General features: G+C 40.3%; 1 protein-coding gene across 46 annotated transcripts; it reads right to left on the bottom strand.

The window, feature by feature from the left end:
- Positions 1-833: 833 nt before the first annotated feature.
- DUSP11 (dual specificity phosphatase 11) lies at positions 834-20,599 on the bottom strand. 46 transcript variants are annotated; one of them, XR_002342565.2, is made up of 11 exons: positions 20,413-20,599; positions 19,229-19,350; positions 18,703-18,778; positions 14,055-14,186; positions 10,266-10,389; positions 7,125-7,338; positions 6,707-6,826; positions 5,473-5,533; positions 4,184-4,230; positions 3,843-3,918; positions 834-1,295 (listed from the first exon to the last, which is right to left on the bottom strand). XR_002342565.2 is itself a non-coding variant. In XM_085018905.1 (9 exons), exons 3-9 carry the CDS (start codon positions 18,745-18,747, stop codon positions 1,109-1,111), a joined length of 672 nt encoding a protein of 223 aa, XP_084875031.1. In that variant the 5' UTR covers positions 18,748-18,778; positions 19,229-19,350; positions 20,413-20,599; the 3' UTR covers positions 834-1,108. The 46 variants fall into 46 exon arrangements, 2 of the variants coding, with proteins under 2 accessions (XP_084875031.1, XP_003125055.5); XR_014841690.1 differs by lacking the exon at positions 6,707-6,826 and adding an exon at positions 4,389-4,618; XR_014841658.1 differs by lacking the exon at positions 19,229-19,350 and adding an exon at positions 4,389-4,618 and having other exon boundaries at positions 7,125-9,576.
- Positions 20,600-24,739: the final 4,140 nt, after the last annotated feature.

Below are 24,739 nucleotides of genomic sequence, written 5' to 3'. Positions count from 1 at the left end.
TGTTTGACAGAGAAGCAGTAACACAAGGAACCACGTGAATCTTCCTGGAGAGCCAGGGCTTTAAAGGCTGCATCCTATTCTGTTCATCGAGCAACTTTTTTTTTTTTTTTTTTTTTTTTTTGTCTTTTTGCCTCTTCTAGGGCCGCACCTGCGGCATATGGAGGTTCCCAGACTAGACGTCTAATCAGAGCTGTAGCCACTGGCCTATGTCAGAGCCACAGCAACACAGGATCCAAGTCGTGTCTTCGACCCACACCACAGCTCACGGCAACGCGGGATCCTTAACCCACTGAGCAAGGCCAGGGATCAAACCTGCAACCTTATGGTTCCTAGTCGGATTCGTTAGCTACTGAGCCACAACAGGAACTCCTCATCGAGCAACTTTATAAAAGTTTTAAGTTTTCTGAATAGTTCCACCCAGTTGATGACAATCACCCTGTCAGGTAGATTACCAGGCATTTAGTATTTAGGTTTATCAATCAGTCTTTCTCACTCAACTGACAATCAGTCCCTAAAGTTTATCCAATCATGTATTAGATGGCATAGCTGAAATTCAGTGAAAGAAAGTTGGTCAAATCCAACAGACTGCCAAAGAAAGAAATGTCTAATCACAAAAATACTAAAACTAATTACAACAGTAATTAGGTTCTAAAGAGACTATCTCCTAGGTAGATGATTTTAACAGAAATCTTGAATTATGGGGGGGAAGGGTGAGGAAGGGAAGATATCCTTAATGACAAAAACACTAAAAATTTCAGCGCACATGCACACACGCACACACAAATATCACACAAATCTAGTCAGAAGGAAATACACAGAAAAGGAAGACAGAATTTTAAAAAATAATTTACAAGGGGAATTCTTTATTACTTTTACTTATCTTCCTTTAAAAAAATTTAAGACTCAATGACAGATTATTGCCTTCACTGTTGTAAATACTGCAAATTTATCAGCAAAGGTTAAGTACCAATATAATTTTTCCCTAGGCTTGAACACATAAAGGAGCAGTAAAATAGATTATAAACGTCATTTGACCTGATCCTATAAAAAGTCACTCCAGCTGTCTTCAGTCTTGCTCTGTCTCCAGCGTAGGTTTGTCTCACTCGGTTCATCCATAGTACTTTGGATAGGATGGTCTGTGGTAACTGCTAGAATACCACCTTTTGTTCTGGGTTGCGTGACTGGTATTTGGCTTTACGTTCCAAGAGTACCTCCTCTGGAAATGGTCCTCGCCGGGGGGACCAGGAGGAGGAGTACGGCTTCTCTGGTAAGTGTTCCGATGCTGCGAAAATTTTCTTAAACAACACAAAAATAATGAACTCTTATTAGTTTTAATAAAACACATAATAAGCTTTACAATTGATAGATACTCTGGTTCTACTGTTACCTTTGTCATTTTAGCAGATAAAACTGCTTGGATCTTTGGATCTCTTAGTACCTTAGAAAGCGAAGTTTTATAATACCTTCCATTTCCATGGTTTTTTGTTTGGTTTGGTTTGTTTTTCTTTCTACGGTCACACCTGTGGCACACAGAAGTTCCCAGGCTAGGGGCTGAACTGGAGCTGCATGTGAGGCTTACAGCCACAGCACTACCGGATCTGAGCAATATCTGCGACCTACGTTGAAGCTTGCGGCAATGCTGGATCCTTACTTAACTCACTGAGTGAGGCCAGGGATATTTCAATTTCCAACCATACTGCCTTGGCACACTGCAGGCTGCCAGGAACCTTTCTACCTTTCCCTGTAGAGAAAAATGCCCATTCTATTCTAATCAGATACTTTCTCTTCAAGTCTGGCAGGGCTGATATGAAACAGAATAAGCTATTTATTTTTGCAAATGGGAACCTGCTTTCATTTTACAAGTAAATATATACATAAATTAATCATAAAGTGTAGAAATTCTAACCATGGGGTGCACAAATTTGGAAAATTAAAAAACAAGTATTTCAAAAGCAAGATCAGTACATCTAACACAATCACACAAAAGAAAATTTGGAAACCTGAGTAAATTACCCCCCCAAAAAAACCCTCTCAATTCTACTTAATCTAATTAAATTGGTTAATATTTCCTTTTGGACATTTTCCCCCAGCATCTTTTTTTTGACTCTTGAATCATAACTTCTTATTTTCACTTATCAGTAAGTGAGCTATCACTTTCAATGGCTTTATAAAATTTCACAATGTGGATATAATAACTTACTGAGCTAGTCTTCATTGTTAAAAATGCAAGCTGCTACCAATTTTTTCACGAATATAAATAATGCTGGGATTAAAATCTCAGAACATATACTACTGTACCCTGAGAACCTAGTCCAGAATCAGACGCATAGTAGAGAGTCTGAGAAATGTGCTGGATAATTAAGTGCATGTAAATTTTTCCATAGTTTGATGTATTCCCTTAGTCTCAAAGTGGAACTACCAGGTATGAGCATTTTTATGGCTACTACAGTTGTGTTTCAAAAGGGCTATACTAATCTTCAGTGCCCCTGGCAACACAAGCGACATCCCTTTGAAGTGGTTACCGCTGCTAAAAACATCTTTCTGAAAATTTTCAATGTGCTAAAGTACTTATTAACTCATGTAATATTCAAAAACAATCCCAAGGTACAAGAAAACAGAAATTTATTTATTTTGCATTTTAGGGCCGCACCCAGAACATATGGAAGCTCCCAGGCTAGGGGTTGAATTGGAGCCGTAGCTGCTGGTCTATACCACAGCCACAGCGGATCCGAGCCACATCTGTGACCTACACCACAGCTCACAGTAACGCCAGATCCTTAACTCACTGAGCAAGGCCAGGGATCGAACCCGGGTCCTCACTGGGTTCGTTACCACTGAGCCATGATGGCAACTCTAAGACAGACCTTACCTGAGATCACACAGAGGGTGAACAGCAGTACCAAGATGAAAATCTAGGTCCAGTGTGACAATCACTACACTGGACTGTCTTAGCAAAACCTGTTGCTCAATTATCAAGTGAAGAATAGTACTTTGCTGTTTTAACTATACTGAGGTCTTTCCTGTTTCTCAAGAAAAAATATGACTGTGATTTATGTGTTCAACTCATTTACAAATTTCTCTACCGGAATTTTACCATTTTCCCTATAATTTGTGTTTACTCTTTAAATATTAACCTTTCTTATTCTGAAAACTATACCACTACTAATGTAGCCAAAATCCTTTTTTGGTACTTACATCAAATTACTGGCCTAAACTAAGTTTAAGACTCAATGAAAATGTCTTTTCCCAAGTGTCTCTGAATAATCACACATTCCTCATCCCATACTTGCTATTTCAGCCCTGAATGCGAAATATGGAACAAACGATACTTCCTGGTTGACTCTGATCAGCAAGAAAACACCAATTCCTCACCGTTATCAGAATATATTTTCACTAATTTATAATATTAATGTCTATCTCAATTCTAGAACAAGGGAGAGTAGAGGTACATTACTGGCTGCTACAAATCTTGGGTCGGGGTATGGGGATGCTCAGAAGGTATTAGATAACTTTGAGTCTAATGCAGGTTATACCTTGGTCCTTGGTTAAACCTAACAGTGGTGTGAACTGGTTCTATAATATGCACCGAGTCTTCAAGACTTGATATGGCAACACTGGAATCCCAATTCCTCAAAAAGGTTTCCACAATATCAATGGTTTCCAAATTTAGGAGCCAATTTAGTGACTATATTTTGGCCCATGAAAATAACAATCCCATCCTCCCCCATTTATTTAGGTTTCCTTGAGTAGTAAACAAGCTACAAGAAAATGGACATGTGCAACTTAAATGATATAAAAATCATCTTCCCAACCACAAATATCACATACGAAACACAACTTACTTTCTGATGGGACCACTCTGAAGGTCTTCAATGTAGTTTTGTCTTTCTATGCAATGTCCACGGCTCCTATTGAATACTGAGGAATGGGATGAACTGTTAGAAACATCTGTACAAAAAGCAAATTTTCCCTAGAGAAAGCAGATCGAAGCCGAAATCCACTGGCTAATTAGTCAAGCTGTTATATCTCACTATTTCCAGATATACCCCTTTATAAACCTGGTAGAACGTTAACTTACGTCAGAGCAAATGAATTACAAACTTTGCTTTTTTTCCAAAATTTGAGCAATTCGTTTACATTTCTATCTTCAAATTTTAAAAATAGTGACAATCCTCATACTTACATTCAATTGCATCATCTGGCTTCATGCCTTCTACATCAATCAAATACCTAACAAAACAAAATAATTCAAGTCAGTTGTAAATAAAAAAATTTTAAAGAACACAAGTTTTTGCAAAAAGGGTCCAATTTCACTCTACAAATACAGAAATAAAAATCCCAAGAAGATATTAGCACATCTAATCAATAAGTATTTAAGAATGATATACTGGAGTTTGAATTGTGGCACCGTGGAAATGAATCCGACTAGTATCCATGAGGATGGGGGTTCGATCCCTGGCCTTGCTCAGTGGGTCGGGGATCCAGCATTTCCGTGAGCTGTGGTGTAGGGTGCAGATATGGCTTGGATCCTGCATTGTTGTTGCTGTGGTGTAGGCCGGCAGCTGCAACTCCAATTCGTCCCCTAGCCTGGAAATCTCCCTATGCCTTGGGTACAGCTCTAAAAAGCAAAACAAAAACCAAAAACCAGATGCTCAATAAATATCTTCTGCGTGAACGTAAACTGGTACAGTGGAGCAACACCCACAAAAAAGCATTACTATTGCTTCAGAAGTCCCATTCTGAGTGAAGTTGTCTGAGACAAAGCATAAATATTTAAAGATGTTCACATAGGAATGTTCACTACTTTAATGTTTTGTAATATCAGAAACTTCTGACTTTTTTTTTGGCCATACCCACAGCACGTGGAAGTTCCCGGGCAGGGAGCGAACCCATGCCACAAAGCAGCCTATGCCACAGCTGTGGCAATGCTGGGTTCTTAACCCACTGTGCCACAAGGGAACTTCCAAAAAAAAACTTCTGTCTTTTATATTCATCAGTAAGTAAAGGAATGATGCAGCCTTTAAAAAAGAACAAGGTCTCCAAATATTTTCATAGAAAGATGTCCACTATACCTTAAATTATAAACTAGGATGTCTAAATATTATAGCATTAAATCACAAGCACAGTCGGCCCTCTGCATCCATGGGTTCTAGATCCTGTGGATGTAGGGGGCTGACTATATACTACACCATAAGGGACTTGAGCTTCTGAGGATTTTGACACCCATGGAGGTCCTAGAACCAATCCCCTGCAGATACCAAGCGACAACTGCATATGGTTATGCCTCCATTTGGAAAGTCCGGAATAATACGTGCTAAATTATTACTGGTGGTAATCTCTGAGGGGGGGCAAGATGACTCTCTACTTCATGCACTTCTGTTCTGATTGCATTTTTTGTATTCAGCTTACATCAGCCTACATACTATTGTAAACAACTTAAACATGGTCTGCCTCTTGGGATTGGCAACTCACCTGCAAATGAGGTAGCCAGTCCTGTTTAAGCCATGGGTACAGTGGACACCAATCAGTCTGTCTATAAAACAGAACAGAGAATTAAATAGGTGAAGTAGATACGCTAAAAACAAGTTACACAATTTTTTGAAGAGCAGCACTTACTAGTTACTAAAACACTACCACTATCCTAAAAAGGAAAAACTGAAGAGTGTGTTTTTGTGGGAACATATCCTAAAGAATTAACTAATATAAAGTCAAAATTCATTGTCTTTGGGAAGTTTTGCACAGCCTCCAACCAGACACAATGGTGTGGACTGGAGCAGGCCTGGTCTGGCACTAACAGTTAAAACTGCACTGAGACAAACACCTGTCTTAATACAGAATGCCCATCGGGAACTGATCTGACTACAGAAAAAGGGAGTGGGAAAAAAAAAAAAATGGAATGCCTTCACTTTAAACGATTAATGTTAAAAAAGACAAATGGTTTCTGAAGGGCTCTTGGGTTGCCAGGGCATTTCTGAATCTTCCCTCATTGCTGCTCCTCAAACGCCATGGGTCTAATGTGCCTGAGGGGCTCTCGAGGTAAACAGCACTGCTCCTGTCTCATGATGAAAAAATTAAGGCGTGGCGATGTCAAGCCAAGCTGCATAGCAGGCAAACAGACCAAAGACTAGGGAGTTCCCGCCATGGCGCATCAGAAACAAATCTGACTGGTATCCATGAGGATGCGGGTTCAATCCCTGGCCTCGTTGAGTGGGTCAGGGATCCTACGTTGCTGTGACTGTGGTGTTAGCTGTAGCCCTAAGCCTGGGAACTTCATATGCCACAAGTTCGGCCCTAAAAAGCAAAAAAAACAACAAAGACTAGAATCGAGTCTCAGATTTTCCAACTATGCCACAGTATTTCTTAGTCCATCATCTACAAAAATTACATGAGAAAGTAAACAAAAAACAGCATGTAGAGTTCCCTTGTGGTGCACTGGGTTAAGGATCTGGAGTACTCCCTGAAGCAGCCTGGGTTGCTGCTGAGGTGCGGGTTCAATCCCTAGCCCAGGAACTTCTGTAAGTGGCAGGCGCAGCTAAAAAAATCCCAACAACAAGTAGCCAATCTCTGCAAAAAGCATGTCTGTGACGAGGGGGTGTCTGGCAGGAAGGCACTCTGCATCTCCTGCCAGGACCTCTGCCGCCCTACTTCTAATCTCTACTTCAACTGATCCTCCACAGGGAAGATATTATCTTTCTAGAATACAAACTTGGCCGAGGTGCTCCGTTGCTTAAAAATCCTCGTTTAGGAATTCCCTGGTGGCACAGTGGGTTAGGGATCTGGCGTTGTCACTGCTGTGGCGCGGGTTCGATCCCTGGTCCCAGAACTTCTGCATGCAGCCGGAGTGGCCCCCCAAAAAAACAAAAATAAACCTCATTTAGCACAGAATAAAGCCTGAATTTTTAGCACAGCATTTAGAACTCTGTCTCTCCAACTGAATTGCAAGTTCAAACTACAACTTACAAGGAGCCAAGTGACCCACCTCCCTTCTCTCCCCTGCCAGCCTCTGTGACCCCATTTTCTACCGCTCCGAAATCGCTCACCCTCCCCTCACTCTCCCACACAGGCCTTCTTACTATTCCTCAATCATGTCAAGCATAATTGTGCCTCAGGGACTTTGCACCTACTATTTCCTCTGCTTTAGAACACTCCTTTAGGGAGTTCTTGTTGTGGCTCAGCAGGTTAAGGACCAGACTCTGTCTCCGTGAGGATGTGGGTTCGTTCTCTGGCCTCACTCAGTGGGATAAGGATTCAGAATTGCCACAAGCTGCAGCACAGGTCACAGATTCGGCTCCGATTCGATCCCTAACCCAGGAACTTCCATATGCTACCAGTGTGGCCCTAAAAAGGAAAAAAAAAAGTCTGGAATAATCTATGTGGGAAAAGAATCTGAAAGAGAATGGACATGTGGGAGTTCCCGTTGTGGTGCAGTGGAAACATATCCAACTAATATCCATGAGGATGCGGATTTGATTCCTAGCCTTGCTCAGTGGGCTAAGGATCCAGCATTGCAATGAGCTGTGGTGTACGCCATAGTTATAACTCCATTTCGACCCCTAGCCAGGGAACTTCCATATGCCATGCATGGGGCCCTGAAAAAAAGCAAAAAAAAAAAAAAAAAGGATAGATGTATACATATGACTGAGTCGCTTTGTTGTACAGCAGTAACTATCACAACCCTGAAAATCTACTTCGATAAAACTAAAAACAATATTTCAAATATCATGTCATATACCTTAAATCTATACAATTTTCACTTGCCAAGTATACCCCAGTAACACTGGAAAAAATTAAAAATACACATCCCCCTCTCAAAAGAACACTCTCTCAGGTAACCAATGGCTTGGTTCCTCATTTCCTTTAAGGATCTGCTCAAATGACATCTTAACAGAGAGGCCTTCCCTGATCCCCTACCACATTCCCCCATCTCTTTATCTTGTTTTGTTATTCTCCAAAGCACCTACCACCACCTGACACTCCATATATTTACTCTCTCCGACTAGAATGTAAAGTACATAAGGGCAAGAATTTTATTTTGCTCCTACTTCCTAGAATAGTGCCTTCAACTTGGAAGGTGGTATATAAATATTTGCTGAAAATGAACATGTGAATTCTCTGCCCTTTCCCACTACCCTCTGGTCATACAAGTTCAAGCCCCATGCCTTCTATCACCTGTTCCCAATACCTTTCCTCATTCTGGCAAAATATTCTTCCTCCCAAGCCCAGCTCAAATGCTGTCCTCACTCAGGCCTTTCCTCAATCTTTCCCGTTTTCCTGATGCACTTGATTCTTTCATTATAATTAACCCACTGTCTCACAGTTACTACTTGTTTATCTTCCTAGGTAACAAAACCTATTGGTCACCTCTATATCCCTGTGCCCCAACCACAGACCTAAAAGGCTTTCAATGTTTATCAACCAGTTTATCTTTTGAGTCGCTACCAGTCCTAGGGAGTGGATAGTGTAGTCTCCTCCTCTTCATCAGTCAGCCTGGCATTGGTGGGAGGGGCTTACAGCAGAGGAAGCCAAAAATGGATCACAGGGAGGGTCCCAAGATTGCCAAGGTGGAGAGCACAGTGAAGTTAGCCCGACGCAGGCAGAAGACCAACAGAGGGCTCAGCTTATGCAGTGGACTACACGGTGTAACATGTGAACCATCAAGATCCACAAACGTGTTCTCACACACTGATGAGGATCTCACGCACTCATGAGGACTCACAAACATGTTCTCATGCACATATGAGGATCCGTACTCTAACATCTTAAAGAGGTAACATTTCTGTGACTGGTTTATATAAATCAGATAATATACCTCTTTTGTAGACACCCTGGTTATCATGGGCAAGGCCAAGCCTCTTAAGTTTTAAAGTACAGAGGAGATCTTTGAGTAGGGCTTAAGATATTTAAGTTAGTACCTGCATTAAGCAATCAGGTTATAGTTTGAAAAATTATCTTGAGAGTTCCCTGGTGGCCCAGTGGTTAAGGATCCGGTGTTGTCCCTGCTATGGCTCAGGTTAGATCCCTGGCCCGGGAACTCCGGCATGCTGTGGGTGCAGCCAAACAAAAAAAAATAGAAAATTTATTTTAAAATTGCAGTCTCTCCCTCTCTCACCTCCTACCCCCATCCTCCCACCTCCATCTCTATGCCATCTCCCCTACTCCTTATATTCTATGAATACATGATATCGCTTTGTATACACATGGAATAATTACAATCTTTCAGATTTATTTAATAAAGGGTACACTCCACAGGCTAAATTCAGAAGGAAGGCAAAATGAATACTTGCCTTCTTTCTGAATTTATAATTCATTTCTGTTCCAAAGACAAAAGATCCCTTAGTCCAAATCCATGTTCCTTCTGGACTTCCCATCATGGCTCAGCGATAACAAACCTGACTAGCATCCATGAGGATGAGGACACAGGTTTGATCCCTGGCCTTGTTCAGTGGGTTAAGGATCCAGTATTGCTGTGAGTGTAGTGCAGGTTTCAGATGAGGCTTGGATCCAGCGGTGTAGGCCGGCAGCTACAACTCCGACTGACCCCTAGCCTGGGAACTTCCATATGCCATGGGTGTGGCCCTAAAAAGACAAAAGTAAATAATAAATACATGTTCCTTCTGAGAGTTAGATGCTGGAAAATGGCAAATCGATCCTTCAAACTCAGAAGCTACTAAGACTTTCAATAAAGGAAGGTTATTAATCTTAAAGTGAGGACAGAAAATGTCAACCTTTTTAAGTTCTTCCTGTCTGAAGACGAGACTAAGAGGTGGTCGTGTCCTTCCTCATTTGCCCTCAAAGGGAAAAAGCAGCAGAAATATTTTAAACTGGTATGACAAGGATGCCACTCCTCTGGTCCACTCTGCTTGCTCTGCTTCCAGGAATCTGTCTCACTACAAACCTCTGCCTTTTGTTTTCTCATTTATATTCGCTAAGAACCTAAGAGTCTCACTCTTTACTTCTCAACTGTTAACCAATAAATAGGATAAAAGAATATTTTATTTAATTATATATTCCCCACTCAACTTAAAAAAAAGGACAAGTAAGCTAATTCAGTTCTTAGTTCTCACAAAAATCGTTTTCCAAACTAAATTGTCTGTGACCATAAAAAGGAAAAACATATCTTACTCTATTAGCCCCATCTGACATTTCCACCTTAACATTATCAAACACAGCAGGACTAATGTCAGAATTATTAAAAATATTAAAAATCCCCAACCCCACTCAAAATGCATACCAAAGTTCAGGTAAAGGGGAAAAAAGCAACTCACCATTATCTTTATTTTCTTTCAAAAACCCATCAACAGCACATTTGAATTTAAAAATAGTCTTGTCATCAGGTACATGATGCCCAACCGTATAAATTTTTAAGTAACGAATAGTTTCTGGTAAGTCCTATAAGGCAAAACCATAAAAATGTGGATTACATCATTTGTAGGGAAAGAATAAAAAATTAAGAGGACGAAGAAGAATATAACCCAAGAGATTATATTAAAACTTAGTATGTCAGTCATTCCAATAGGAGTAATTTTTTTCGAAACTGCTTTCACCAGGAAGTTTAACTTTCATTAAAACTATAGCACAAACAGTCACTAGGTACACAAAAGGAAAAGCAAAGTCCATGTGAACAAAAGAACTAGAACTCAAAATGACGTAAACAGGTATACCTAATATCTTACATTTCATAACGGAAGCATCTGTGATTTAAGTAGAACAGTAGAACAGCATCCGAAGAATTTGGATTTGAATTGGGAGACAGAACAAATTTCAGCCACTGTTGAGAACTGGTGTTCTTGGGGTGGCAAAAAGTAGATTGTCAATTACAAACAGAAAAGGATAAGTGAAAATTCTGTAGTTCTGAATTTAAATAGAAAGTAGCAGTATGAACCTATGATGTCTTTTACATTAAAAACAAATTTGTGGAGTTCCTGTGTGGTGCAGCGGGCTAAGGATCTGATGTCAAACTGCAGAGGCTCAGGTTGCTGTCATGGTGAGGGTTTGCCCTCTTCCACATGCTGTGGGTGCAGCAAAATAAACAAGCAAACAAACAAACAAATATAAAAACAAATATACGAACACGTTTCCTAGCTCTGACCACTGACAAAGCCTAGAAACAACGGATGTCATGCCAAAAGGACCCAGGAGCCAAACCGAGAAGCTCCAACTGGCCAATGATGGGGTCTCAGTTAGAATAGTAACTGTAATGGAGGCCATAGTGATACGAAAATAAACAAATAAATAAATAAATAAATAGGTCACCACTGGAGGATGTCTGTGAATCAACCTTTTTTTTTTTTTGTCTTTTTGCTATTTCTTGGGCTGTTCCTGCAGCATATGGAGGTTCCTAGGCTAGGGGTCGAATCAGAGCTGTAGCCGCCAGCCTACACCAGAGCCACAGCAACGTGAGATCCGAGCCGCGTCTACAACCTACACCACAGCTCACGGCAACGCCGGATCATTAACCCACTCAGCAAGGGCAGGGATCGAACCCGAAACCTCATGGTTCCTAGTCAGATTCATTAACCACTGCGCAATGACAGGAACTCTGAATCAACTGTTTTGAAAACTGTTAAATAAAAGGAGAAACCATGCCTCTATAACTGAGCAACCAAATAACTGATGAGGGAAATCTCCTGATAGAAATATATCAAACAATGCAAAAAGAATAGAATTCACTATTTTCTGAAGCCCTAGTTGAATTAATGGATGTAGATACCAATCTTCAGTGATTGATAATATCATAGAAAGAGACAATCATTCATCTCCATGGAAGAACACACTATCACCTAAAAAATATCTTGCCAAACAAGTTCCTGTCATGGCTCAGAGGTAACAAACCTGACGAGTACCCATGAGGATGCGGGTTTGATCCCTGCGGGTTGAGGATTCAGCATTGCTGTGAGCTGTGGAGTAGGCTGCACACATGGCTCAGATCTGGTGTTGCTGTGGCTGTGATGAACAGCCACAGCTCCAATTCAACCCCTAGCCTGGGACCTTCCATGTGCCAAGGATGCAGCCCTAAAAAGACCAAAAAAAAAAAAGAAACAATAACAATAAAAAAAACAAAAAAAAAAAAGAAACAATAACAATAAAAAAACTATCTTGCCAAGCAAAACAAAAAACATTTGAGCTTTATCAAGCTTCTAGGTCCAGCTACCAATTTACAGAAAATACAAGGACTGAAGAATATGTTAACAATACATGGAATGCAGTCATCAAAATCCAGATGGGACAAACTACCAGGTCTCTTTAAAAAACAAAATTTAAGGAGAAAAAAAAAATAAGAGACACATAGAGGGAGAACCTATAGATTAAGTAAGACTTCAGAGACCTAAAAATCAAATGCAAAATGTGGAACTTATTTGGATCTAATTCAAAATTCTTAAAAACAATTATTTATGACATTTATGAGACAACTGCAAATTTGAGCACTGACTGGATACTTAATATTAAAGAATGACATTGAGGAATAAAAGTCCTATATTTAAAGGATATGCACCAAAAATGCAGAGGTGTAATTATATATCTGGGATCTGCTTCAAAATAATACAGAATAGGGTAAAATAGGTAGGGGTTCAGATAAAACATGACAGCCATCAGCTGATAAATATTAAAGCTAGATGAGCTCATGGGTATACAAGAAACACTCATGGTATTTTGCCTACCTCTGCATATGTTTAAATTTTGTGATAACTGTTTAAAAACAAGACAACATTGTAGAAAACAGCTTGGTGGTTTTGCAAAGGTTAAATTCAGAACTACCACATGACTCTATACCTACCTATGCTGCATGTCTAAATGAACTAAAAGCAGGGATCTGAACAAATACTTGCACACCAGTGTTTATGGTAGCATGATTCACAACAGCCAAAAGGTGGAAACAACCCAAGTGTCAGTTGACAAATGAATAACAAAATATACACACAATGCAACCTACTGAGCCATAAAAAGGAATGGCATTTTATTACATGCTCTAACATGGATGAACCTTGAAAACATTCTGTTTATAGTGAAATAAGCCCGACGTAAAAGGACAAATACTGTATGATTACACTTATACGAGGTACTGAGAATAGGCAAATTCATAGAGACAAAAAGTAGAACAGAGGTTAATAAGGGCTGGTGGGAGGGAAATGGAGTTGTTATTGTTTAATGGTTACAAGAGTGTTTGTTGAGAATCATGAAATAGTTTTGGTTACAGACAGTGGTGATGGTTACACAACATTGTGACTGTATTTAATGCCACTGAATTGTATGCTTATAAATAGCAAAAATGATAATTATTATTTATGCATGTTTTACCACAATAAAAAAGAAACAACCAAGTTCAAATTATAATTCCTTTTTTCTGAGTCTCAGTTTCATCATCTGTAAAATTAGTCATGGTGATTATCTGCCCTCTGAGCGTAGTGCAGAGTTAGCACTCAGTAGGAGATCCCGCTTCCTTAGCAAAGCATTGTTTTGAGGATTAACTAAGTTAACAGATATGAAAGAAGATTTTAAACGGCAAGCTGCTATACAAATACTAACAAATATTAGTTGTTATTATTTCCCAAGAAGAAGGAACAGGGTGGAAGGAGAATTCTTCCCCACTGGTATGTCTCACATGAGCCAACAGAATATATGGGTTTCTAAACTATATCAAAAGATATTAGGAAAAGAAAGCATTAAAACTTAAGAGAACTGTCTTTTGCTAGGATGCTTAAGCATGCTCAGGCAACTGCTTAGAATAAGTGCTAAAGATGTAATGGATATACCTTTCCTTCCTTTTAGGCTACAACTATTCTTACTAAAAGTTTACCTAATTTTCAAAATACAGAACATGGAAGCTTACAGAATTTCTTAAGCACATCCACAGACTAATGCTAAACATTATAATTCAATTCACGTCTCTGATCTAAATTTGAGACAGCAAGTAGAAATGTGCAATTAAGGAAACCACTTGCCTCCCTTTTTGAACTCTTACCCACGAGAGAAGGCAGAAGAGGATAACTACTGAGTTGCTATGAATTACTGCAGTACCAGAAAGAAGGTTGTTTTCAACGAAGGATTCCATTTACCTCTGGTTTATAATAGCGGCGAGTATATGTTAAATCAATAATCAGTCCAAGTTTTTCATTCTGTTCCTGGATTTTGTTAAAAAGATCCAAGGGGGAAAAACGTTCTTCTGGAGTAAGTTTCTTTTCAAAACTCTGTCAGAGAGAATGAAATAACAAAGACATGTGCTTAAAAATCCTTTATCATATTATCCATTTATTTAGGACCTGAGATGCTAACATATAACAAGATTCAAAGTAAAGTTTCTACTCCTCTGGAATTTACAAACTATATTAACAATCCTTTCTTCCAGACAGATTAGAGGGAAGAAAATAAGCTCATTTCTATATATTTATTTGTTTATTTCATGTTGGTCTCATAATCAGACTGTAAACTCCCAGAAGGCAGGGACCACACTAATTTTGCCTACCGCTGTATTGCCAGCTCCAAGCAGAGTACCTGTAAACAGGCGCTTATAAATACTTCGTGAAGGAGTTCCCGTCGTGGTGCAGTGGTTAATGAATCCGAATAGGAACCATGAGATTTCGGGTTCGATCCCTGGCCTTGCTCAGTGGGTTAAGGATCCGGCATTGCCGTGAGCTGTGGTGTAGCTCGCAGATAAGGCTCTGATCCCGCATTGCTGTGGCTCTGGCATAGGCCGGTGGCTACAGCTCTAATTAGACCCCTAGCCTGGGAACCACCATATGCCTCGGAAATGGCCCTAGGAAAGGGAAAAAGACAAAAAAAAAAAAAAAAAAAAAAAAAAAACCCAAAAAACAAACTTTGTGAATATCTACATGTATGAAGGACGGCTTTCATTACTAAGTATTCTTTTATGTATTTGGATTATTTATGTACCTTGTTCCATTGATCTATTTGGTTATTCAAGTGCCAGAAACACACTTTAAGAAAATTAATAGACCAGTTTTTAGAGCAGTTTTAGATTCTCAGCAAAACTAAGCAGAAAGCACAAAGAATTCTTACACCCTCTCCTCCATCTCTCCTCCATCCCACAAAGCTTCCCCACCAGCAATATTCCAGGCAAGTGTGCTTCATTTGTTAGAATTCATGGACCAACACTAACACATTATTATCAATGCAAGTGCATAGTTTTCATTATAAGTCACCCTTTATCTTGTACATTCTGTGGGTTTTGACCAATGTATAATGACATTTATGTGCCCTTATGGTACCATACCAAGTAGGATCACTGCCCTAAAAATCCCATGCTTCCTCAACACTTTTTTTTTTTTTTTGGTCTGTTTGCCATTTCTAGGGCCGCTCCAGTGGCATATGGAGGTTCCCAGGCTAGGGGTTGAATCGGAGCTGTAGCCGCCAGCCTACGCCCAGAGCCACAGCAACTCGGGATCCGAGCCGTGTCTGCAACCCGCACCACAGCTCATGGCAATGCCGGATCCTTAACCCACTGAGCAAGGCTAGGGATCGAACCCGAAACCTCAAGGCCCCTAGTTGGATTCTTTAACCACTGAGCCACAATGGGAACTTCTCCCTCAACACTTTTTTTTTGAAGTAGAGTTGATTTACAATATTGTGTTAGTTCCAGGTGTACAGCAAAGTGATTCACTTATATACACATACTTTTCAGATGATTTTCCACTATAAGTCATCATAAAAAAAATTTTTTTTTTTTTTTTTTGGTCTTTTTAGGGCCGCACCCGCAGCATACGGAAGGTCACAGGCTAGGAGTCAAATTGGAGCTGTAGCTGCTGGCCTACACCACAGCCACAGAAATGCCAGATCTGAGCCTCGTCTGCAACCTACACCACAGCCACAGCAATGCATGATCCTTAACCCACTGAGCAAGGCCAGGGGTTGAACACATGTCCTCATCCTCATGGATGTTAGTCGGGTTCATTACCACTGAGCCACAATGGGAACTCCATTTTTTTTTTTTTTTTTTAGATATTGAATACAATTCTTGCACTATATAGCAAATCCTCAATTATCTATTTGCAACACTTTATAATATGGCTTAGTGTCTGGGAGAGCTGGATGATCCCCTTCCACCATGATTCTACCTCCTCAGAATTTTACTGGCTATTTATTTTTCTCTGTAAGTATTAGAATCAGCCTAACTCAGAAAATCCCTATTTGAGATGATGCTATATTTATAATCGACTTAGGAAGATTTGAATAATTTATAATGTTGAATCATCTGCATAATACTAGAAAAGTTTTAAAGAGTAAATTAATTACAAGGCATACAACTCTCCAGTTTCTTGCAGACTGAGAGCTAATGGAGCAATTATCATCTCCAGCTGTCTGAAGAATAACTAAGAGAACTAATCTAAGTCACAAACTTAAATAATTTCCATTTAGATAACTTAAATAACTGACAGCTAATTTACGTCACAAATCTTTTTGGAAGCCTTCCTTCATTAACCTTGTCTGGTACCATTTTTGCCTCCTTGCCATGGCACTAATTTGACACTTAACATACTCTATTATGTCAGAGTATGTGTGCTTGAGAGGTGACTGTTGAGTACTGAGGCTGCTTTCCTTGGGTGACTTCCATAAAACACGCAGGAAACCAATGTCACATTTCAATGCCACACTGAGGTAACTCACTTCCCCAACTCTATTGCATGAATATGGTCTGCTTTGAAATCACCTTTACAGTACCTTAAATAACCCCAACACTGAAGAAAATAACTTGAGTACAGAGAACTAGGAGAGAATTTTTATAATGATATCATACAGGAGAGATTTGTGGTTGTGTAAAGGAAAGGAAGATGAAGTCTTCCTGTTCTCTCTCCTGCTGATACACTTCAGGCAAAGGGCTATGCAGGGACTCTTGTAGAATTTCAGGAATCCACCTTCAGAGGCCATGCAGTAGAGATTTGAAGAGTTAGAGCAATAGCACAGAGGCAGCAGAACATAGGAGAGAATTCACAGTAACAGCAAATGTGAGTTGGGAGTCCATTCATTCAACAAAGATTTGTTAAGTATTTATTACATATCAAAATCTATGCTTGGTGTTAGTGAATGTGAATAAGAACCATATGTTTGGAGTTCCCACTGTGGTACGGCAGGTTAAGTATCCAGCTTTGTCTCTGCAGTGACTTGAGTTCAATCCTCAGCTCAGCATGGTGGGTTATGGATCCAGCACTGCCACAGCTATAGCTCAGATTTGATCCCTGGCTCAGGAACGTCCATATGCCACAGGTGTGGCCAACAAAGAAAAAAGACCTACAGTTTATCTTTATAAAATTACTAGTTTTTTACAACCAGAGATGCAGGAAGAACATGGTAGGTGGAAAAAGAACTCTGACCTCTGAGTCACAAGTTAAATAAATTCCCAATATATTCACAGTGGGCTTTTCCTAATGCTAATTTTTTTTTTTCTTTTTTTTTGCCACATCCATGGCATGTAGAAGTTACTGGGCTAGGGATCAAACCTGCAGCACAGCAGTGGCAACTATGGATCCTTACCCCACTGAGCCACCAGGGAACTCCAACTGATATTAATTCCTGTTATGCCAGGTAGTTCAACAAGACATGGAATCTCTTATCATTTTTCTATATCTGTCAAATGCTTTCCCCATAAGCCCTTTCTTAGTCAAACAAGACCAGAGTCTTCAGAGTTTCCATGCTGAAATCCTGACCTTGTTGATCCAGGCCATTTTTTTGGTTGTGATGATGGGAGAAAAGGGATCTTTCTTGCATTTAATGGTGGGGGTAATGGATGCCAGACAACTTGCTAAATTCAGACCAGTCCTACAAATGCATCTCCCATCCTGAATGACTTTTTTTTTTGGCTGCTCCAGAGCATATGGAGTTCCCAGGCCAGAGATCAGATATCTGAGCCACAGTTGTGACCTATACCACAGCTACCGCAATAATGGATCCTTAACCCACTGTGCTGGGCTGGGGATCAAACCTGCACCTCAGCACTCCAAGAACACCACTGATCCCATTGCACCACAGCAGGAACTCCCTGAATGACTTTTGAATGTCCTATTCGACATTCACATACGTGAAAAAACTACTGATAATTATCTAAGCCTTAGAACCTAACTGTATTTCACAAATAAACACAAAGACTTTGGTTCTTGGCAGCTTTAACGTACACTACATTTTCCAGAATGTTAATCATCTCATCAACTGAGTGAAGAATGCCTTGTTTTATTTGGAAATGTCCTAAGAGCTGTTCACTGTCATAGCAACTCCTGCTCCTAACACAATATAACCCACCTAGATCAGTTTGAATTTGCAGCTTTTGCATTCATGGTGCAAGTAATCAACTATTTCTTAATTTGTAGTATAGTCATGCTCAAACATTCACGTACTGAAATACACATTATTACAAATTACTTTATTCTTTAGTGAGAGTGCATTACATTGATTTTTTTTCTTTAAAATTAAGTATGGGGGGGCACAGTCTTGATGCATTAGCCTGCTGTGGCCTCCTTTGCCTGGAAAAGCAATAAAGCTATCCTTTTCTCTTTCACCCCCCCAAAAATAAATAAGTAAACAAAATTAAGCAGGAAAGTAAACCGTATTTGCCTATGAACTTGATTTCAGGACAACAAGGGTTATCACAACATATCCACTATAAAAAGGGAAAATGGAGTATGACAGAGTTGAGAACCAGGGTTCAATACAGTGATTTTAGACTTCTGAAAGAATACTGTATTAACCTTTGCTTACCTTTTTCAAAGGAACTTTGAAAGCAATGAAACGTGTCCCAGGCATCCGCTGTCCAACTGGGAGATAGTCTTTCCACCTATTAACACATTTTTCATTAGGCAAATTTTATGTTAGCCTGTCTCTCTGCATAGGATGAAGGCTCCTTGTAAATGGAAATCACAGCCCTCTACAGGAGGTCCCCTCCTTCTGTTGGCATTTTGCTGCTCCAATTATTCAACCCCATCTAGTAAGAACCTATACTTGCCTTCCTCCTGTTTCCCCAGCTCAAAAACAGATAAAAGGCAATTAAACAGTGCAAAGATCTCAACAAATAAGGTATATCTAACACCAGAGATGGTCGGAACTTCTGTCTACCTGATAAAACCTAGGCCGGTCTTCAATACTAAGGTATCATTACTACTCAAATGTTGACTGAGATAGTTAAAATTCAATTCTTTGACTTCACGGTTTCTTTTCAGTCCTCATACAACTGATGCCATCAAACTCAATCAGTACGGAACTTCAAATTCATATTTTAAAAGAAAACCTTATGTGAGTCCTCTGGTAGCTCAGCGGGTTAAGGCTCCTGCATTTTCACCACTGCATTTTCACCACTGTGGGTTGCTGCTGTAGTGCAGGTTCGATCCCTGGCTGGGGAACTTCCACATGCTGCAAGTGTGGCAAAAAAAAGAAAAAGAGAGAGAGACGTGACATAAATGTTGCAACTCTCATTTTAAAAAATTAAAATATAAAAGAAAACCTGGTGATAAAAGGACTGTGAACTTCACTTAAAGTTAGGAATCACAGTGAAAAGTAATATGTGAACTGACTTGTGTAGGATGAGTTTGAACTAAGGTTAATTCAGAGTATCTGAAGCATAGAAAGTGAAGGCAAAAGTAGCAAAGACGGGGGTCTAGAAGCAGAGAAGATTCTATACCATGCAGGGTCTTAGAGGTCAAGGGTTTGTTTTTTATTCTTAAAACAATGCTTTGGGGGGAAAAATGCTTTTGAGAGATGTTTATGAGCAATATTCCAACTTTGTGTCTTAAAAATATTTCTTGTGTGAAGAATGGATTGAAAGGAAACAAGAGTAGATATACAGACACTCGTAGGGACCTAATTGCAACAGGTAGCCAAGTTCAGTATTAGAACGCTAATGGAGAGGTGACAGTTTCAAAAGAAATTCAAGAGATAAACTGAAGCGAACTTAATGTGGTAAGAGAGGAAAAAAGGAAAATCTCAAGGAATAAACGAGTTTACTGCGCATGAGCAATGTCTCCAAATTAATCATTTGAACGTACAGAGGTAGATCTTCCAAATGTCACCGGTTAAGAAGCAACAGAAACCACACAAAGCAACTTTTTCGATGGAAAACTCGGCGGCGCTGCTGGGTTTTTTCACTCAAATTCAATTATTACATTTTCTGTAGCACAACTTGAGGAACTGAAGGAGACTCCATTTCAGTAATTAAGAGGAAATCCCAACACTGCCGCTTCCATCTTAAAAAGCAGTCTCTCTGCATTTTACCCGAGAAGCAATGGCCAGAGCCTCGCTTTTAAAACAACGGGAAGAAATGAAAACATCAGACCGTCCCTTCCAGCTACTACGTACGGCGAAGCGAGAGGATGAATGCCCCGTAGCACAAGTCGGGCGGGGCAAGCGCTCGGAAGCCACAGTGACAAGCAGAGAGCGCAGACCTGAAGCCCAGGCCCAGGAGCCAAGGCATATTACCTTTCCGGGATGTGGTTTCCACCTTTCTTCTTGGCGGAGGAATGACCAGAGTAGACCCAACTCTGGCTCCAGCGTCTGTGAGCATGATGACAGTGGCTCATGTAGCCCCCAAGAAGACGCCCACAGAAGGCCAAAAATGCTAAACTCGCCAGGCCGGCGCACCCAAAGCTAGACTCGATCCGGAACCGGAAGCGCCTAGGCAGCAACCCTCGCCGCGCCCCGATCGCCTTGCTGTTGCGCATGCGCCACTGCTCGTCGAGATGACGTCACCACGCCGGCCGACTAAGAAACTTGATTAGTAAACAAGACTCTGCTGGCTGCAGTGCCCTCTTTAGCGGGCGGCTGGTAGCACAGGTCTGTTAGTTTGTGTGTACCCTCAGAAGTACAATAGTGCAGGACCTGGAAAGCTGTCTCACAATCCCAGTTTCTTGTGTAGTGCTAACATATTTTACAAACGTTACAGTCACATTTGTTGTACCTTGTATATAAGTATTTGTACATAATGTATATCCTATATTTTAAATAAAAGCAGCATACTATACATATTCTGCAGTCTAGCTTGGATACTGATTTCCCCAATTTATTTATACATTCATTCCATTCTTTCATTTTTCTTTTTTGGCCGACCCTCAGCATATGGAGTTCCTGGGCCAGGGATCAGCTCTCAGCCATAGATTCGACCTAAGCTACAGCTGCAGCAATGCCGGACCCTTAACCCACTGTGGTGGGCAGGGGAACCAACCTGCACCCTAGTGCTCCAATGCCACTGATCCTATTGTGCCACAGCAGGAACTCCTCATTCTATTCCTTTTAATGGTGCATAATATTCCATACTCTATATAACTAGTCCAATATTGATGGACTTACAGTTTTCGGTTTAAAAAATAATAATAATAAAAAATAATATCCTGCAGATGGGCTGCAATGTGAACATCCTAATACATGTATACATCTATATCTATATTTCTAGAAGTAGAATTGCTGGAATGAAGGAAATACAAATGTAAAATTTTGAAAGAGGCGTTCCTGTTGTGGCTCAGCGGGTTAAAAACCCTATTAATATCCATGAGGATGTGGGTTTGATCCCTGGCCTCACTCAGTGGGTTACGGATCTGGCATTGCCCCAAGCTGTGGCATAGGTCAAGGATGTAGCTCCAATCTGGTGTGGCTGTGGCTGTGGTTGTGGCCTGGGAATTTCCATATGCTGAGGGCATAGCCCTAAAAAGACAAAAAAAATTTTTTTGAAAGATAATGCCTAATTAATCTCCAAAAATATTGTATTGGGAATTCCTGCTGTAGTGCAGTGTGTTAAGAATCTGACTGCAGTGGCTCCGGTTGATGCAGAGGCATGGGTTAGACCCCCAGCCCAGCACAGTGGGTTACAAGGATCTGGCACTGCTGCAGCTGCAGTATAGGTCATAGATGCGGTTCAGATTCAATCCCTGGATCAGGAACTTCCATATATATATGTGTATGTGTATGTATATACACACATGCACACATATACACACACACATAAATATGCCACCAGTGTGGCCATATATGTGTGTGTGTGTCTGTGTATTTATATGGTATCAACTTAAATTCCCACTCATTTATTGAGTTTCTGTCATGTGCCTGGTATCACGCTGGATGTTGACAGTACGTATTTATGTTTTAGAAATACCAAAAAATACGAGAGAGAGATAAGAATAGAGCTCAAGCATAAGATTTCCTCACAATATCAGGCATAGGGATCTGTTAAAAGGGATCTCTTAGAAAAACTATGAATTCTGCCCCAGTGGAACAGCAAAGGATAACCTATCTTACATTAGATTAAAAAAAAACAAAACAAAAAACATGTGGAGTTCCTTTGTGATTCAGTGGTTTAAGAATGCGGCATTGTCACTGTAGTGGGTCAGGTCGCTGCTAAGGCGCAGGTTCGACCCCAGGCCCAGGAACTCCATATGCTGAGGGCATGGCCAAAAAAAATTTTTTTTAAAGTTTAAATCCACAACATTTACAATTATGAAAGCTTCCACATAATTACAAACAGGTCAATGTTAGCAAAGTGCTATTTGGAAAAAGAAAAGATATGTTAGCACAACATAGTTTGCAAACTCGCAAGTAGGCATGTTCAAATTAAAATATTCTTTTGCAATTTATGAAAAAAAAATCCAATAGGCATGTACTGTCCAAAAAGTACAAATGATACAAATATCTATAGACACGATGTCAATGTACAAGATGTGATATAAATCTATCAGACACAAGAAAAGCTATATTGGCCTTACACTTCTGATTTGCTAAAAGGTACAAGCTTGGATGGGAACAAATTCAGCTGGATTTAACACAAGAAAACCCTGGGCAAAACAGGGTTTCCAAAACTAGCAAAGAAGAGGCTTTCGGATGGGATTGGGTCCAACATGAGGTAAAAGAATGCCTTACTAGGTATGTAGTACCCTGGAATGGAAACTATAGAATCAAGGGATATTTGGAGCACCAGCCAGCTCAGCATTTGATGCTAATGAAATCTACCAGTATCTGACAGGCCCCAAAAACCATGTAATGGTTTGAGGGATTCTAAAAAAACGTGACAATGGGAAGAGTTAGGGAGAGTCTGGGGGGTAGACAGACTGGGTACATTATGCCAAGAAATGACTCCGTTAACTTGATGGGTACAAAATGCAGAAGTGGATCTATGGGATGAGACAATATCCTAACTATAAAAATAAGGCTTTAGATAGGACGTGATGGTAAGTTCCAAAGTGTTGAACTGTTTAGAGCTGTTTAGGTTCTTCCTCCAATGTGTAAGATTCTTTCAGAGGTTAAGACGATGCTGAGCCTGGAAGCTAAAGTTAAATGGCTAGAACTAGAGAGCAAAAATAAGTCATATAGGCTCAGAATCTGGAAAGGCCTAACTAAGGATTTGCCTGAATAGACTTGAATGTCAGAAATGAATATTTTATTTTGCATTATTCTATTCTTATTTATTTATTGGCTGTACCCATGGCATATGAAAGTTTCCAGTCCAAGAACTGAATCCCAGCTGAAGCTGTGACCTATGCTGCAACTGCAGAAACACCAGATCCTTAAACGGACTGTGCCTGGCTGGGAATTGAACCCATGCCTCCGCAGTAATCCAGGCCACAGCAGTTGGATTTTCAACCCATTGTACCACAATGGGAACTGCTTTATTTTATTCTATTTTACTGGCTGTGCCTGGAGCATATGGAAGTTCCCAGGCCAGGGATCGAACCCAAGCCATAGCCATAAGCCAAGCAACTGCAGTGACAACACATTTCGGCCTCATTTTGTATAAACAGACAACTATATATACACACATTATAATAATATATATAAATATATGTATATACAATATGAATAAATACATGAAATATTTTATATAATATATCCTAAATAATATATAAATATATTACATATTATATAATTATATATATTATATATATAATTGTCTGTCTATACAAAATGAAGCCAAAATGTGTCAACTTAGTTCTCACAGAAACCGAGAAATCCACATAAATCACATAAATCTCTTTTTTCCTGTGGCCTTTCACCTTGTCTGCTCCGTATTTTCCACGGTGGGGGGGGGGCCATACTTGCGGCATAAGGAAGTTCCCAGGCTAGAGGTCAAATTAGAGCTATAGCTGCCAGCCTATGCCACAGCAACACTGGCATCTGGGACCTACACCACAGCCCAGAGCAACAACGGACCCCCAGCCCATTAAGCAAGGCCAGGGATCAAACCTGCATCCTCACGGCTACCAGTCGGATTCGTTTCCACTGAGCCACAGCAGGAACTCCTTGAATGTCCTCTTCTTTCTCTAATTATTCTTTTCTTCATTTTGCCTGGCCTTGCACCCAAGCATGCAAGACAGAGAATCCTAGAGGCCAGAGATTCTATAGCGGCTGTTTGCAAGGGGGAGGAGACTACAGTAACTGCCACACTGGGTAAACTTATGAGACAAGGAAAAGAGACAGTTTCCAGAATGTTTCTCACAGATAAGAAGCCTGGATGGCAGGATGCCTGTGGGGCCCAAGGAGCCAGAGGTAGCAAATTATGGGCAAAGGAATTGCAGTCAAAGGCTGAAAGAGGAAAGGTTTGCGACCAGCTGTGTCTCCTGTCTCCTGCTTTCTGATATTTGCTTCCAATGGGCTGAGTCTGGTTTTTTTTGTTTCTTTCTTTCTTTTTTTTTTTTTAGGGCAGCACTCATGGCATATGGAGGTTCCCAGGCCAGCGGTCAAATCCAAGCTGTAGTGCTGGCCTACACCACAGCCACAGCAACGAAGGATCCAAGCTGCATCTGCAACCTACACCACAGCTCAC

This window comes from Sus scrofa, chromosome 3 (genome assembly GCF_054392235.1).
Source record: "Sus scrofa isolate SSC_HxYL_T2T_F1_AM1 chromosome 3, Sscrofa_HxYL_maternal_Yorkshire_Landrace_v2.0, whole genome shotgun sequence".
Classification (NCBI taxonomy): domain Eukaryota; kingdom Metazoa; phylum Chordata; class Mammalia; order Artiodactyla; family Suidae; genus Sus; species Sus scrofa.
Note: the sequence above shows the minus strand (reverse complement) of the source record. Positions and strands in the feature narration are given on the sequence as shown.